This window comes from Lithobates pipiens, unplaced genomic scaffold, assembly GCF_037356315.1.
Source record: "Lithobates pipiens isolate NorthernLeopardFrog02 unplaced genomic scaffold, aLitPip1_a1.2 Scaffold_18, whole genome shotgun sequence".
NCBI classification, from domain to species: domain Eukaryota; kingdom Metazoa; phylum Chordata; class Amphibia; order Anura; family Ranidae; genus Lithobates; species Lithobates pipiens.
Window position 1 is genome coordinate 1,927,656 of NW_027507758.1, and position 17,935 is coordinate 1,945,590.

At 49.4% G+C, this 17,935-nt stretch overlaps 1 protein-coding gene and 1 pseudogene across 1 annotated transcript in view; both read right to left on the reverse strand.

Annotated features, from left to right (window-relative positions):
• The window catches only part of LOC143990067 (ALK tyrosine kinase receptor-like), a gene marked incomplete at its 3' end in the record, with an annotated part of 272,016 nt that overhangs the window by 4,995 nt on the left and 249,086 nt on the right, over positions 1–17,935 (reverse strand). The window contains 3 exon segments of the mRNA XM_077490277.1: positions 6,836–6,926; positions 8,079–8,213; positions 12,845–12,946. Of these exon segments, the coding sequence (XP_077346403.1) occupies positions 6,836–6,926; positions 8,079–8,213; positions 12,845–12,946 (328 nt within the window).
• Positions 4,319–4,437, reverse strand: LOC143990957 (5S ribosomal RNA; annotated as a pseudogene).

Consider the following 17,935-nt stretch of genomic DNA (forward strand, 5'->3'; position numbering starts at 1 on the left):
CCTCCATGTCACTTCTCCTGTAGACTTTCATGTCACTTCTCCTGTAGACCACCATGTCACTTCTCCTGTAGACCACCATGTCACTTCTCCTGTAGACCTCCATGTCACTTCTCCTGTAGACCTCCATGTCACTTCTCCTGTAGACCTCCATGTCACTTCTCCTGTAGACTTCCATGTCACTTCTCCTGTAGACTTCCATGTCACTTCTCCTGTAGACCTCCATGTCACTTCTCCTGTAGACCTCCATGTCACTTTTCCTGTAGACTTCCATGTCACTTCTCCTGTAGACCACCATGTCACTTCTCCTGTAGACCTCCATGTCACTTCTCCTGTAGACCTCCATGTCACTTCTCCTGTAGACCTCCATGTCACTTCTCCTGTAGACCTCCATGTCACTTCTCCTGTAGACTTCCATGTCACTTCTCCTGTAGACTTCCATGTCACTTCTCCTGTAGACCACCATGTCACTTCTCCTGTAGACCTCCATGTCACTTCTCCTGTAGACTTCCATGTCACTTCTCCTGTAGACTTCCATGTCACTTCTCCTGTAGACTTCCATGTCACTTCTCCTGTAGACCTCCATGTCACTTCTCCTGTAGACTTCCATGTCACTTCTCCTGTAGACCACCATGTCACTTCTCCTGTAGACCTCCATGTCACTTCTCCTGTAGACTCCAAAATGACCTCCAGGTCACTTCCCTCCTATCAATGTTACTGCTCCAGCAAACTCCTAAATGAGCTCCATGTCCCTTCCACCCCTTGAGTAGACTCCTTAAAGACATCCATGTCATGTCACTTCTCCCCCCCCCCCCATTGATGCTACTGCTCCTGTAGACTTCTAAATGACCTCCATGACCCTTCCTTCCCTTGAGTAGACTCCTTAAAGACCTCCATGTCACTTCTCCTGTAAGCTCCAAAATGACCTCCATGCTCCTTCCCTCCTAGTTTTGTTACTATTCCAGTGGAGTCCTGAATGACTTCAGTGCCACATCCCTTCTATTTACAGTGCCTTGTGAAAGTATTCGGCCCCCTTGAACTTTTCAACCTTTTGCCACATTTCAGGCTTCAAACATAAAGATATACAATTTTTATTTTTTGTGAAGAATCACCAACAAGTGGGACACAATTGTGAAGTGGAACGACATCTATTGGATTTTTGAAACTTTTTTAACTAATAAAAAAAGGAAAAGTGGGGCGTGCAAAATGATTGGGCCCCCTTGCGTTAATACTTTGTAGAGCCACCTTTTGCTGCGATTACAGCTGCAAGTTGCTTGGGGTGTCTCTATCAGTTTTGCACATCGAGAGACTGAAATTCTTGCCCATTCTTCCTTGCAAAACAGCTGGAGCTCAGTGAGGTTGGATGGAGAGCGTTTGTGAACAGCAGTTTTCAGCTCTTTCCACAGATTCTCGATTGGATTCAGGTCTGGACTTTGACTTGGCCATTCTAACACCTGGATACGTTTATTTGTGAACCATTCCTTTGTAGATTTTGCTGTATGTTTGGGATCATTGTCTTGTTGGAAGATAAATCTCCGTCCCAGTTTCAGGTCTTTTGCAGACTCCAACAGGTTTTCATCCAGAATGGTCCTGTATTTAGCTGCATCCATCTTCCCCTCAATTTTAACCATCTTCCCTGTCCCTGCTGAAGAAAAGCAGGCCCAAACCATGATGCTGCCACCACCATGTGTGACAGTGGGGATGGTGTGTTGAGGGTGATGAGCTGTGTTGCTTTTACGCCAAACATATCGTTTTGCATTGTGGGCAAAAAGTTGGATTTTGGTTTCATGTGACCAGAGCACCTTCTTCCACATGTTTGGTGCGTCTCCCAGGTGGCTTGTGGCAAACTTTAGACGAGACTTTTTATGGATATCTTTGAGAAATGGCTTTCTTCTTGCCACTCTTCCATAAAGGGCAGATTTGTGCAGTGTACGACTGATTGTTGTCCTATGGACAGACTCTCCCACCTCAGCTGTAGTCCTCTGCAGTTCATCCAGAGTGATCATGGGCCTCTTGGCTGCATCTCTGATCAGTCTTCTCCTTGTCTGAGCTGAAAGTTTAGAGGGACGGCCAGGTCTTGGTAGATTTGCAGTGGTCTGATACTCCTTCCATTTCAAAATGATGGCTTGCACAGTGCTCCTTGGGATGTTTAAAGCTTGGGAAATCTTTTTGTATCCACAACAGTATTAAGGACCTGCCTGGTGTGTTCCTTGGTCTTCATGATGCTCTCTGCGCTTTCAGCAGAACCCTGAGACTATCACAGAGCAGGTGCATTTATACAGAGACTTGATTACACACAGGTGGATTCTATTTATCACCATCAGTCATTTAGGACAACATTGGATCATTCAGAGATCCTCGCTGAACTTCTGGAGTGAGTTTGCTGCACTGAAAGTAAAGGGGCCGAATAATTTTGCACGCACCACTTTTCAGTTTTTTATTTGCTAAAAAAGTTTAAAATATCCAATAGATTTCGTTCCACTTCACAATTGTGTCCCACTTGTTGGTGATTCTTCACAAAAAAAATTTTTTTACATCTTTATGTTTGAAGCCTGAAATGTGGCAAAAGGTTGAAAAGTTCAAGGGGGCCGAATACTTTCGCAAGGCACTGTATTACGATGCTTAATTAAAAAGCGGATTATCCGCCGGAGGTTAATGAAATTAAGCCATTAATTGATCTCTAATTGTCTGTTAATGACACTCATTTGTCTGTTTATGGCCGCTGCGGGGCTGCGATGCTTTTGAGTCTCCGATAATCCGGCGCGGCTCTCTGGTAGAACGCGGAATGTTTCTGATCGGGGTCTGGGGGGCCCGGCGCTGAATTATAGAGAGAAAAGTCTCTCAGGGTTTTGCAGTTTGTTTGTTTTTTCTGTAGATCCAGCCAGATCAATAGGATGGAAATGTGGGTATTATGCCGAGCGCAGGAGGTGCAGATCTGACCCACATGCAGTATTCAGAGGTATTAGTCCAGATCACAGAAATGTTCAAATAAAGTTTTTAGTAGCTTTTCAATGCCATAGCAATGACCATAGGGATAGGGGGCAACTTCATATTATAGGTCATGGTGTAGCAACTGAATAATAATAATTGACATGGGGAAGGGCAACATAACAATAATGACCATGATGGGACAACTCCATATTAGTGACCATGGGGGGAGGGGAATGGAACTCCATATTAATGACCATGGGAGGAGAATGGAACTCTATATTAATGACCATGGGGGAGGGGAATGGAACTCCATATTAATGACCATGGGGGAAGGGAATGGAAGTCCATATTAATGACCATGATGGGGCAACTCCATATTAATGACCATGGGGCGGGGGGGGGTGGAACTCCGTATTAATGACCATGGGGGGATGGAACGCCATATTAATGACCATGGGGGGAATGGAACTCCATACTAATGACAATGGGGGGAATGGAACTCCATACTAATGACCATGGGGGGAATGGAACTCCATACTAATGACCATGGGGGGGGGGGAATGGAACGCCATATTGCTGACATCATCACGTCTGTGAGACATCATCACGTAGCGTGTGAGTTTCTCGGATATGACTTACATGTTTTGATACACTGTGAGTACCTTTTTGCTCATAAGGGCAAGAATACCCTTTTCCGGGCTGTATCAATGATCAACCCCAAGTATTCCAAACTCCTTGATCGTTTTTTAAGGAGGATTTCTCTAGGTTGAGAATCCAACCTAGGTATTCCAGGTAGTTGACTGTGGATCATACTGTGGTCTAAGCGGGCTACCAAATGGTCTATCAAGAGCAGATCGTATAGGTAAGCTATAATCATACCTAGAGCCCTTAATCTGGCTACAGGAGGGGCCCGGACCTTTGCAAATACTCGAGGTGCAGTATCTAGACCGAAAGGCAGAGCTACAAACTGAAAACAAAGATTTTCTACCTCGAAACTTAGATATTTCTGGTGAGCGGGAAATACAGGCACATGGAGGTATGCATTCCTGATGTCTATAGACGCTAGAAGTCCTCCACCTTATAGGATGGAGACCATTGATCAGATTGACTCCATGCGAAGAGAGCAGATATCCATAAACCGGTTTAGATCTTTGAGATTTAGAATGGATCTGACATACCCATTTGGTTTTGGTACCGTGAAAAGTTTTAAATAAAACCCCAATCTTTGCTCTTGCATGGGAACCACTAAGATCAATTTTCTGAGACAAAAGATGGTCCAATGCTTGAAAGAAAGACTTCTTTTCCTCTGGAATCTGAGAAAAACGAGGAGACGGGGACTTTCGGAACTCAAGTTTGTACCCTAGAGTTATTGTGGAAGTCACCCATCTGCAGCCTACGACACCTGGTATTCCCAGGTGGTCTCCCATCCAGGTACTGACCAGACCGGACCCTGCTTAGCCACTGAGATCAGATGAGATCGGGTGCTTTCAGGGTGATGTGGCCGTAGGCTCCCGACACTCTTCCTGCCAGACCCTTGAGAATTGCACTTGAGCGAGTGGGGGGGGGGGGGCCCCCATAAGGAGGCTTCAGTTTCCCTTTTGACGGCGGAAGCCCTCATGACTGCCTGGAGGCACTGGAGGAGGAGCTTATTTAAATGAAATACGTTTACTCCTCTTCCCAACTAGCAAAAGGGTACTTTTTCCACTAGAAATTTTTTGGATGTATTTATCCAAATCATCCCCAAACAGCCATTCACCGTGAAAAGGAAAACTAGCCAGGAGCTTTGCATGACGCTTCAGCTGACCAATCTTTCAACCATAAGATTCTATGCCTAGGCACCAGCCCAAGCGTAACGCGCGAGGCTCGAAGCTCTCATGGCGTCTATTGCCAAACATAATGCCGCTGGTAACTCGGCTAAGTCCTTGCCTGCTGATCAGGAATCACCTTGAGCACCTGTTCAGACTGGTCTCTCGAGGATTGACACCAATTGCTGCCGGCGCAGGTTGAGTCATCAAAGAAAACGTTTTTTTTTAATGGGAATTCCAACTTCTTATCCGTTGGGTCCCTAAGTATTTGAGCGTTGTCCTCAAGGAATGGACAGGAAAGGGATGGACAGCTTGGGGAGGCTTTAGTGAACCCAAACAAGAAAGTGGGCATATCAACCGACTCAATGAAGAGTAGCAAAAAAAGTGGAGCGGACAAATTCAGTAAGAATTGCACTATCAATCTCTCAGATTGGGAAGCTGATCCCCCCCCCCCGCATTTTATCCCTCAGAAGAGGAGTCATCAGCCTCTTCATGGTCCCCTGAGGGGAATTCATCTTCTCCCACCCCCAGATCCTCAGTTTGAGGGTCCTGGGTAATGGAAGGGGACCTGTCACATTTTATCCCATTCTGGGATGCGATTAAAGCCGCTGGCCAATCTTATCACGGCTTGAGGAAAAAACCCTCTTCAGTAATATAGACAGGGGCTGCAGTGTTAAAAACAATTGCAATATTTGACGTTCTGATGGCTCACTCTGACCGCCCCCCCCATCCTCTCGGGGGGAGGATGCCAATGTAGAGATGAGTTTAGGCTGTTTAGAGCTTGAAGGAGTCGCTTTTGAACCTGTTTCTACCCCCCCCCCCCTTCTGACTAGAGACCGATGCACAAATGCAGAGGTAATACCAGAAGAAATCGCATTCACTGCTTGAGCAAATAGTCCAGCAACTGTCGCGGAATGCCCAGGTCACCACTTATATGCCCCCTTTTTTTCTTTTGTTTCTCTCTGACAGCTGCGGTCAGCAAAAATGGAGCCTTTTAAAAGTACCCCTGCACGCCAACGTCGCACTAAGCCACGCCCACTCCATCTTTCCACCGTGCCCCCCCTCCTCTTTTCAAACAAGGGTGTTTTCCCACGTGAGCGCGGGCCTCCGATCAACGGGGATCGGTGTGTGTATGTGGGGACGGGGGGCGGAAAAGAGGAGAGCTGTGACAAACCGCCGTACAGAGGCGGTGGAGAACGAAGCGGCATCCGCCGACCGATCTGGCTTCTCCCTCTACTCAGAGAGGGGGGGAGCTTTTGTCCAGGTGGGGGGGGGGTGTTTTTAGAAAAAAATCCACCCCCAACATCTTACCGGAGACCTGCTCGCTCTGCAGCTTCTGCTGACACAGCATGATCTGAGAAAGCATGACACGGTACGTGCTCTATACAGCCCCCCAGTGGTGACTTTTAGGCATGGCAACATTTACTTTTTAAAGGAGACAATTCATAAGAAACTTTAAAATCCCTTAAAAATCTCCACTTACCTTTCCCGCCGCAGGGATTCTGTGGTAAAACCAACCATCTTCGCTCTTCACGGTGGGTTCCGTTTAAAAAAAAACCTTCAGGAACTGGGGCCCCTTTTTATCGGCGGATCCACACTCCTGGACCCGTAAAGCACCCTGCCAGAAAAACGTTATGGCTGAAAAAAAACAAAGCACTGGATCCCGGGGTCCAGCTCTCTAAAAAGAGAAGCGTTACGGGCTAAACCTCATTTCTTCTGCCACGGGGCCCGGGTACCATTCAATTTGGCCTCAAAAGTCACTTTGAATGGATCCGGCTGCATAGCTAGCCCCAGCAAGGAGCTCAGCACAGCACATCTTCACCCGAAACACTGGCGAAAAAAACGGAGGTACTCCCAGCAGTGGGATCGGTTATATAGGGAGTGGACTTCCTGTCTTAGGGTGTGCCAGTGTCCATCACTTGAAGGTGGCCTATAACCCATACAGTAACTACTATGGCTCTGTGTCCCGTGATGTACGATTAAGAAATATAAATCAGATTAACCCCTTGTCTTCCCTTATCCATCCAATACAAGATACAGTTTTAGCTGGAGTGTCATGTGACAGTTTTGCGTTTTTTTTGCGCTAGTTTTCCCCGCAGTACCTGTGTGCAATATTCTATTCTTTCCAGGATCGTGGAGAACAGAGGACGGTCTTCAGGTTGGTGCTGCCAGCACTGCGTCATGATACGGTATCTGCGGTTTAAAGGAGTGAAAAATCAAGAAAATGGACATCCTGACACGTCCCCGCAGTAGCAGTACTTCTGTTTCTCCACAAGATGTCCTCAGTCTACCAGTGTCATTTAAGGCGGAAAAGACTGAGGACATCCTATGAACTCAGGGTGTCATGACTCCGCCTCCTGTGGGGGCGGCACTACAGAGCCCTAATTTATAGTGTGTTGAAGCAGATAGCAGTGCAATGTCAGCATCAGCAAGGGAAGGGAGGGGGTGGGGTGGAACAGGACTCGTGTCACATGATTACTGTGCAATAAGAAATATAAAAGACGCAGCATCGGGGGGCCTCTGGGGGGAGGCTAAGCCCCAACTGGGGCTTTATAAAAAACATGAAAAAATAGAGGTGGCCACAGGAAAACAGACTTTTTTTTGTGTTACTCGAATCTCTATCTAACCCAAGGCAGAGTGACCCCTACTGCTGCATATTCCCCTGCGTCTGAGCATGTGCAGCTGCAAATTACTGACAGAGGTGAGGCAGTGTGCTTCCCAAGGTTTGGTCTGGAGACCATGCTGGACTGACTGGAACGGTCTCTAGTTGTAGGTAGGTGGCTCTGTGGGCAGTGAGCAACATATCAATTCCAATGGGTTGAGATCCATTGTGGACAGGGGCTTTGGTACTACTAAGAGGAGGAAGGTGCTTCCAGTGTGCAGGAAAATCCCGCTCTTGATGTAGGGTCCACAAAACATTTATTAAAAAATCAAACTTGTATATCGACCCAACGCGTTTCGGGGAATATACTCTCCCTTCTTCAGGGCTGATAGTGCGAACTCACAGCGCATGTGGAGCTGGTTCCTACAACGATTTATAAATTTTGAACTCCGGATCAACAGAGTTCTGGCTGGTGAAGGGGCAGCGGAACCTGGGAACCACCCCCACACATAATTATGCACAACAGCCATGAAGAAGGGAGAGGAGTCCATTCATCTGAAATGTGTTGGCCTGAGGTACATGTTTGCTTTTCTAATAAACGTTTTGTGAACCCTACATCGTGAGTTGACTTTTTCTGGACACCGGGGTCTCCTTCCTCCTCACCCAAGTGCTTCCATATGAGGAACATGGACTCTAAGCAGAAGCCGTCTGGCAGGATATCAATAAGACATAAAGACTCATACACGGGGCCCGGGCAGTTTTTGGGTGGATCCATCCTTCCTCCGCTTGTGACAAACTCCAGCACCTCCTGGTTGCTCCTACTGGGGTACGGCATGTATCCCAACGAGAAAATCTCCCACAGCAGAACCCCGAAAGACCTGGAGAGAGAGGAGATGGAGAGAGGAGATGGAGGAGAGAGGAGATGGAGAAGATGGAGGTGAGAAGAGATGGAGGAGATGGAGGAGAGAGGAGAGAGGAGATGGAGGAGAGAGGAGAGAGGAGATGGAGAAGATGGAGGAGAGAGGAGATGGAGGAGAGAGGAGAGAGGAGATGGAGGAGAGAGGAGATGGAGAAGAGAGGAGATGGAGAAGATGGAGGTGAGAAGAGATGGAGGAGATGGAGGAGAGAGGAGATGGAGGAGATGGAGGAGAGAGGAGATGGAGAAGAGAGGAGATGGAGGAGAGAGGAGATGGAGAAGATGGAGGAGAGAGAAGATGGAGGAGAGAGGAGATGGAGGAGAGAGGAGATGGAGAAGATGGAGGAGAGAGGAGATGGAGGAGATGGACAGAGGACAGCAATAAGAAGATACTCCATTCATTATACAACAAAACACATTTCTCTTTTGATAGATCTCCAGCCGTTTCCCTTCTGCTGCACTTCACCCCCTTCTGGTTGGGGAGCGCACATTGTGCAAGTGGAATGATATATTGCATTGGGACTACATGTCCCACGATTCCTAGCACAATGGACACAATGCACATGTGTGGTACGCAAGCACACGTATAATGATATGGACCCCCGGGCTCACTGCACATGCTCTCCCTACACATGGCACCCAAGTGGGCACATGATAGTGACCGTGGCCAATCTTCTCATGCACGCTCTAAAAAAAGAACCTGAGCAATGACATAAGGATAAGGACTCCGGCCCTTCTCTGCATGCATGCCCTAAACACAGCACTCAAGGAGGCACATGATATGGATCCTGGCCAATCTGCACAGATGCACGCCCCAAACATGGCACCTGAGTGGGCACAATCATAAGGACCCAAGGCTCTCTGTGTAAGTATGACCTAAACACCTCATGTGCACATAATTATAAGGACCCTCCCTGGCCACACTGCATATGCACACTCTAAACACGGCACCGTAACAAGCACAAAAGGACCCCAGCCCCTATTTACATGCATGACCTAAACATGGCACCCAAGTGGGTTCATAATGATAAGGACTTCGGCTACTCTGTGCCTGGGCACCCTAAACATGGCACCCAAGTGGGTTCATAATGATAAGGACCCCGGCTACTCTGTGCCTGGGCACCCTAAACATGGCACCCAAGTGGGTTCATAATGATAAGGCCCCCGACTACTCTGTGCATGGGCACCCTAAACATGGCACCCAAGTGGGTTCATAATGATAAGGCCCCCGACTACTCTGTGCATGGGCACCCTAAACATGGCACCCAAGTGGGTTCATAATGATAAGGCTCCCGGCTACTCTGTGCATGGGCATTCTAAACATGGCACCCAAGTGGATTTATGATAATAAGGACCTCGGCCACACTGCACATGCATGTCCCAAACAAAGCACCTGAGTGGGCTCATACTGATAAGCCACTCTACAAATGTGTTCCCAAAACAGAGCCCAGGTGGGCACATAATGATAAGGACCCCAGCTACTCTGTGCATGTGCACCCTAAAGAGGGCACCAAAGTGGGCACATAATGAGAAGGACCATGGCAACTCTTCGCATGCATGCTGTAGAAGTGGCACCCCAGCACACGCATAATGATAAAGACCCTGCTGGTAGTGCACATATCAGGGTGGCTATAATTGGCATCCATGGAGACCCTATAGGTGGCATAGCCCCCCCATAGGCAGAAATTAATTACCCCAAACCAGCAGAAGGTCATTATGCTGCATAATCACTCTGCACACAAGAAGGGGATTGGGCAGAGGTATCAGTATATTGTATATCTCTACATTATATTCCATGGAGGGATTCATCACGGCACAAAGACGGCTCTTTAGGGGCTTTTTTTTTGCGCCTCATCCTAAACGGACTACCACCCCTGGCTCCGTGTTATTATTATTATAATGTATATTGTATATTATGTATGTATTATACATTCTTGTGTTCTATAAACAGCCTGACAGTTCATTATGCAATGCGGAATAAACGACTCTATAAAACATAAGATGTGCCACAGGCCAGCCGTGCGGGACGTGCCGTCAGCTCCAGGGACCTGCATGGCCTCATCATCTCCCCTAAAATGAGGAACAAGCTTTGTTTTTCGATCGTCATTGGAAGCGATGAGGTGCAAATATTTTCTGGTTTGCTAAAATAAAAATAATAAAGTCTCCCCCGCAAAGGAGAAACGTATCACCCATCTGTCCTGCAACCGTCAATTCAGAGACACCGCCGCTTGAATCTGGCCTTGGTGGGAGTGCCCGATGCCTGCTGCCCTGCTGCTCTCAGTGGTTCCTCCCGCCAGCCTCCCAGTCACTGCGGATTACAGTACTGATGTAGGAGGAGACAAGGATCTGACACTTCCAGAAGATTCTTCACCTTTTCCTGGATTACGATGGAGCCGGCAGCGGGAGGAGACTTTACTATCGCTGGAGGCACTTTTTTTTAGACAGCAGAGTCACTTTAGGTAACTGTGAGCAACCAACTGACATATGATGGTCATCGACCAACTGACCCCAGAGAGGAGACCTGAAGGTTCTGGGTCATACAGCCAGGGCCGCTGATAAGAAAGTACAGCCAGCCCTCTTGTACTGGGCCCGGACCCCATCACTTCAAAAGGGGGGCTCAGGCACCTGCTGAGCACAAAGTCCAGCTCTACTGCCTTATTGCAGATATTGATCCTCTTCTACCTCCCTCTGCAGCAGTGCCGGCTTCTTTCCCTCTCCCTCCCTCCGGCTGCACTGCAGGGGGATTGGTTCTTACACATGCGCCCCTTACATCTGCTGTCCAGTCCTCCCCCCCATCTACCCTTTTCCCCCGCAGTGCTGCCGGCTTCCCTCTCTCCCATTGGCAGTTGCTGCGGGCACACAGGGGGTTGTTTCAGGATGGAGAGTGGGGGAAGGGGCCAGTATATATGTCATTTACTGGCCCCTTCTATTCCTGAATGCACACAGTGAGCAATCGGTACCAATCACTCCAGTGTCCGTTCATCACTGAAGCACAGTAATCTGTATTCACTATGCTTCAGTTTGTGAATGAGCAGGAAGCCTCGGAGTGCTTCCTATTCATTCATCTGTGCAGCTGAGGCTCCAGAGAAAGAGAATGATAAATTGATGACTTCAGTCACCTTCGGCCGGGATGGAAGGGGACCCTGTCAGGTAGACTGTATGGCAGTGGCGGCCCGTCCATAGGGGGCGCCTGGGCGCCGCCCCCCCCTCCAGGCAGCCACAAAAAAAAATACAGTTCCTTAAGTGCACTGTGTTCGGACGCCGGACACAGTTCCCTTATGGGAAGCGCCATGTCTATGCAATCACGAGATTGCAGACGTGGCGCTGCATTTGTGGGCGTTTAGCCCACCTTGCGGCGTTTTCTGAAGGGTCGAGTAGCATCCGCCCAGCCATAGTAACATATACTACAGGCGCCAGGCGGAAGCTACTTCGGCGCTTCAGATTTGATTGACATCTGACCTCTGTTAGATGTCACTTCCTGTCTGTCTCTCCCATTGCGCCCGGGAGAGGAACCAGGAAGTATGCCGCTCCCTCAGCGCTGCCAGTGGAAGGAGACACTGCTGGAGAGGACAACAGCAAGGTAAGTACACAGGCTGCATTGGAGGGGACACAGGCTGCATTGGGGGGGGACACAGGCTGCATTGGGGGGGCACAGGCTGCATTAGAGTGGGGGCACAGGCTGCATTAGAGTGGGGGCACAGGCTGCATTAGAGGGGGGACATAGACTGAATTGGGGGGGACACAGGCTGCATTTGGGGGGGAGCACAGTCTGCATTTAATGGGACACAGGCAGGCTGCATTTGGGGGGTAACACGGGCTGCATTTGGGGGGGGGCAGAGGCTGCATTTAATGGGAGACAGGCAGGCAGAATTTAGGGGGGACAAAGGCTGCATTTGGGGGGGCAGAGGCTGCATTTGGGGGGCATAGGTTGCATTTGGGGGGGGGCAGAGGCTGCATTTTGTGGGACACAAACTGCATTTGATGTGACACAGGCTGCATCTAAGGAGGGACTCCACTGGGGGCACTTGATGTAAGGAGGGGCTCCGCTGGGGGCACCTGATGGCATCTGATGGCAGGCGACGTGGCTAGTGACACGCTCAGGGCTCCCACTGATTCTGCATTATGGTGAGTTGAATGATTTAATTTTATATTACAATGTAATAATAGAAATAATGCACTTCAATCATCCTGACATCATAACAATCATGGTGCCGGGATGATTGAAGTGCTAACATCAGGTGTTTGGGTATCTTTATCTGCTGATTGTTAAACTTTCTAGAATACACATTTCTATTGTTATGTAGGATCTTGGCCTGCTGTCCCTTCATTCCTCTCGTCCCTCTCCCTCCATCCCTCGTTCATCTCAGACGCTAACCACGCCACCATAGAGCCACGCCCACTATTTTGTACAAACCACGCCCATTTTTACAAAGTGAGAGGGGCCAACAAGGAAGGGCGGGGTCTGGCGCCCCCCCCCCATCCTAAAACTTCCCCAGCCGCCACTGCTGTATGGGGCCCCCTTGATTTCTAACAGCAGCCCCGGGTACAACCTCCCACTCCCTTAATGGTTCTCCTCCACCTGTACGGGCTTACCACGTGTCAGTCTTGGATGTGAATATTCCTTCCATGAAGGCCTCGGGGGGCATCCACTTCACCGGCAGCATGGCGCACCCTCCTTTCCTGTAGTAACTGGCCCTGAGGAGCAAAAACATTCTTCATTTATTGCAACATGAACAGGAAAAGCTTTAAAGGTCATTCTGGAAACCCAAAATTTGTCCTCGTCTTAAAAAGGAAGCACCTCCCTGTGTCTTTATTTAGGAGATTTCGCCTTAAAGAAACTTTATAGGTGTTGGGTGGAGTGGAGAGGGATTAGACCCCCTGTCAGCTTTGTATTGCTGTTTGTGTGGGACAGGAAGTGAAGGGAAATCTCCTCGACAAACCCCCCCCCACTATATCCAAAATGAAAGAAAAACTGTTTTGGCTTTAGTTATACTTCAAATTCCTGAAACCAGACTTCGCTATTGAAAAGTATTTAACAAAATGAAAAGGTGGGAAACCAACTATTTCCTGTGAGGAGCAAAACATCCGACCCCCTTTTATAAATCGGACAAAGAAAGAACAAAAAACATAAACCATTAAATGCAATATGGGAAAAAGTCTCCGGACACGTCACCGTCATGCCTGTTTGAGGTTATTGGAGATCCCATTCCATACCTGTGGGCAAAAAAAATGGAGTTGTCATCTCCATGACTATTAATTTGGCCATGGAGGTGACACAGCGGGGAATGTCCACCAATGAACACACAGTGGTCGGAGAAGGCGGGAAATATCCACCAATGAGCACACAGTGGTTGGAGAAGGTGGGGAATTCCACCAATGAGCACACAGTGCTTGGGGGAGAAGGCAGGAATGTCCACCAATGAGCACACAGTGGTTGGAGGAGAAGGCGGGGAATGTCCACCAATGAGCACACAGTGGTTGAAGGAGAAGGCAGGAATGTCCACCAATGAGCACACAGTGGTTGGAGAAGGCGGGGAACGTCCACCAATGAGCACACAGTGGTTGGAGGAGAAGGCGGGGAATTCCACCAATGAGCACACAGTGGTTGGAGGAGAAGACGGGGAATTCCACCAATGAGCACACAGTGGTTGGAGGAGAAGGCGGGAAATATCCACCAATGAGCACACAGGGGTTGAAGGAGAAGGCCACGAATGTTCACCAATGAGCACACAGTAGTTGATGGAGAAAGCGGGAAATATCCACCAATGAGCACACAGTAGTTGATGGAGAAGGCTGGGAATGTCCACCAATGAGCACACAGTGGTTGGAGAAGGCGGGGAATTCCACCAATGAGCACACAGTGGTTGGAGGAGAACGCGGGGAATTCCACCAATGTGCAAAAAGTGGTTGGAGAAGGCGGGAAATATCCACCAATGAGCACACAGTGGTTGGAGAAGACGGGGAATTCCACCAATGAGCGCACAGTGGTTGGAGGAGAAGGCAGGAATGTCCACCAATGAGCACACAGTGGTTGGAGGAGAAGACGGGGAATTCCACCAATGAGCACACAGTGGTTGGAGGAGAAGGTGGGGAATTCCACCAATGAGCACACAGTGGTTGGAGGAGAAGGCGGGAAATATCCACCAATGAGCACACAGGGGTTGAAGGAGAAGGCCACGAATGTTCACCAATGAGCACACAGTAGTTGATGGAGAAAGCGGGAAATATCCACCAATGAGCACACAGTAGTTGATGGAGAAGGCTGGGAATGTCCACCAATGAGCACACAGGGGTTGAAGGAGAAGGCCGCGAATATCCACCAATGAGCACACAGTAGTTGATGGAGAAGGCGGGAAATATCCAAAAATGAGCACACAGTAGTTGATGGAGAAGGCAGGAAATATCCACCAATGAGCACACAGTGGTTGGAGAAGGCGGGGAATTCCACCAATGTGCAAAAAGTGGTTGGAGGAGAAGGCGGGGAATGTTCACCAATGAGTGCACAGTGGTTGGAGGAGAAGGCAGGAATCCCAATGAGCACACAGTGGTTGGAGAAGGCAGGAAATATCCACCAAGGAGCACACAGTGGTTGGAGAAGGCAGGAAATATCCACCAAGGAGCACACAGTGGTTGGAGAAGGTGGGGAATGTCCACCAATGAGCGCTCAGTGGTTGGAGAAGGCGGGAAATATCCACCAATGAGCACACAGTGGTTGGAGAAGACGGGGAATTCCACCAATGAGCACACAGTGGTTGGAGGAGAAGGCAGGAATGTCCACCAATGAGCACACAGTGGTTGGAGGAGAAGGCGGGGAATATCCACCAATGAGCGCACAGTGGTTGGAGGAGAAGGCGGGGAATTCCACCAATGAGCACACAGTGGTTGGAGGAGAAGGCGGGGAATTCCACCAATGAGCATGCAGTGGTTGGAGGAGAAGGCGGGGAATTCCACCAATGAGCATGCAGTGGTTGGAGGAGAAGGCGGGGAATGTCCACCAATGAGCACACAGTGGCTGGAGGAGAAGGCAGGAATGTCCACCAATGAGCACACAGTGGTTGGAGGAGAAGGCAGGAATGTCCACCAATGAGCACACAGTGGTTGGAGGAGAAGGCAGGAATGTCCACCAATGAGCACACAGCGGTTGGAGAAGAAGGTGGAGAATGTCCACCAATGAGCACAGTGGTTGGAGGAGAAGGCGGGGAATGTCCACCAATGAGCACACAGTGGTTGGAGGAGAAGGCAGGAATGTCCACCAATGAGCACACAGAGGTTGGAGAAGAAGTTGGAGAATGTCCACCAATGAGCACACAGTGGTTGGAGGAGAAGGTAGGAATGTCCACCAATGAGCACACAGTGGTTGGAGAAGGCGGAGAACGTCCACCAATGAGCACACAGTGGCTCGAGGAGAAGGCGGGGAACGTCCATCAATGAGCACACAGTGGTTGGAGATGAAGGCAGGAATGTCCACCAATGAGCACACAGTGGTTGGAGAAGGCGGGGAATGCCACCAATGAGCACTCAGTGGTTGGAGATGGCGGGAAATCCACCAATGAGCACACAGTGGTTGGAGAAGGCAGGAAATATCCACCAATGAGCACTCAGTGGTTGGAGAAGGCGGGGAATTCCACCAATGAGCACACAGTGGTTGGAGAAGAAGGCGGGGAATATCCACCAATGAGTGCACAGTGGTTGGAGGAGAAGGCGGGAAATTCCACCAATGAGCACACAGTGGTTGGAGGAGAAGGCGGGGAATTCCACCAATGAGCATGCAGTGGTTGGAGGAGAAGGCGGGGAATTCCACCAATGAGCACACAGTGGTTGGAGGAGAAAGTGGGGAATTCCACCAATGAGCATGCAGTAGTTGGAGGAGAAGGCGGGGAATTCCACCAATGAGCACACATGGGTTGAAGGAGGAGGCCGCAAATGTTTACCAATGAGCACACAGTAGTTGATGGAGAAGGCAGGAAATATCCACCAATGAGCACACAGTAGTTGGAGAAGGCGGGGAATTCCACTAATGAGCACACAGTGGTTGGAGAAGGCGGGAAATTCCACCAATGAGCACACAGTGGTTGGAGGAGAACGCGGGGGAATTCCACCAATGTGCAAACAGTGGTTGGAGGAGAAGGCGGGGAATGTTCACCAATGAGCGCACAGTGGTTGGAGGAGAAGGCAGGAATGTCCACCAATGAGCACATAGTGGTTGGAGAAGGCGGGAAATATCCACCAAGGAGCACACAGTGGTTGAAGAAGGCGGGGAATTCCACCAATGAGCGCTCAGTGGTTGGAGAAGGCGGGAAATATCCACCAATGAGCACACAGTGGTTGGAGAAGACGGGGAATTCCACCAATGAGCACACAGTGGTTGGAGGAGAAGGCAGGAATGTCCACCAATGAGCACACAGTGGTTGGAGGAGAAGACGGGGAATTCCACCAATGAGCACACAGTGGTTGGAGGAGAAGGTGGGGAATTCCACCAATGAGCACACAGTGGTTGGAGGAGAAGGCGGGAAATATCCACCAATGAGCACACAGGGGTTGAAGGAGAAGGCCACGAATGTTCACCAATGAGCACACAGTAGTTGATGGAGAAAGCGGGAAATATCCACCAATGAGCACACAGTAGTTGATGGAGAAGGCTGGGAATGTCCACCAATGAGCACACAGGGGTTGAAGGAGAAGGCCGCGAATATCCACCAATGAGCACACAGTAGTTGATGGAGAAGGTGGGAAATATCCAAAAATGAGCACACAGTAGTTGATGGAGAAGGTGGGAAATATCCACCAATGAGCACACAGTGGTTGGAGAAGGCGGGGAATTCCACCAATGTGCAAAAAGTGGTTGGAGGAGAAGGCGGGGAATGTTCACCAATGAGTGCACAGTGGTTGGAGGAGAAGGCAGGAATCCCAATGAGCACACAGTGGTTGGAGAAGGCTGGGAATTCCACCAATGAGCACACAGTGGTTGGAGAAGGCTGGGAATTCCACCAATGAGCACACAGTGGTTGGAGAAGAAGGCGGGGAATATCCACCAATGAGTGCACAGTGGTTGGAGGAGAAGGCGGGAAATTCCACCAATGAGCACGCAGTGGTTGGAGGAGAAGGCGGGGAATTCCACCAATGAGCATGCAGTGGTTGGAGGAGAAGGCGGGGAATTCCACCAATGAGCACACAGTGGTTGGAGGAGAAGGTGGGGAATTCCACCAATGAGCATGCAGTGGTTGGAGGAGAAGGCGGGGAATTCCACCAATGAGCACACATGGGTTGAAGGAGAAGGCCGCAAATGTTTACCAATGAGCACACAGTAGTTGATGGAGAAGGCAGGAAATATCCACCAATGAGCACACAGTGGTTGGAGAAGGCGGGGAATTCCACTAATGAGCACACAGTGGTTGGAGAAGGCGGGAAATTCCACCAATGAGCACACAGTAGTTGGAGAAGGTGGGGAATTCCACTAATGAGCACACAGTGGTTGGAGAAGGCGGGAAATTCCACCAATGAGCACACAGTGGTTGGAGGAGAAGGCGGGTAATTCCACCAATGAGCACACATGGGTTGAAGGAGAAGGCCGCAAATGTTTAACAATGAGCACACAGTAGTTGATGGAGAAGGCAGGAAATATCCACCAATGAGCACACAGTGGTTGGAGAAGGCGGGGAATTCCACCAATGAGCACACAGTGGT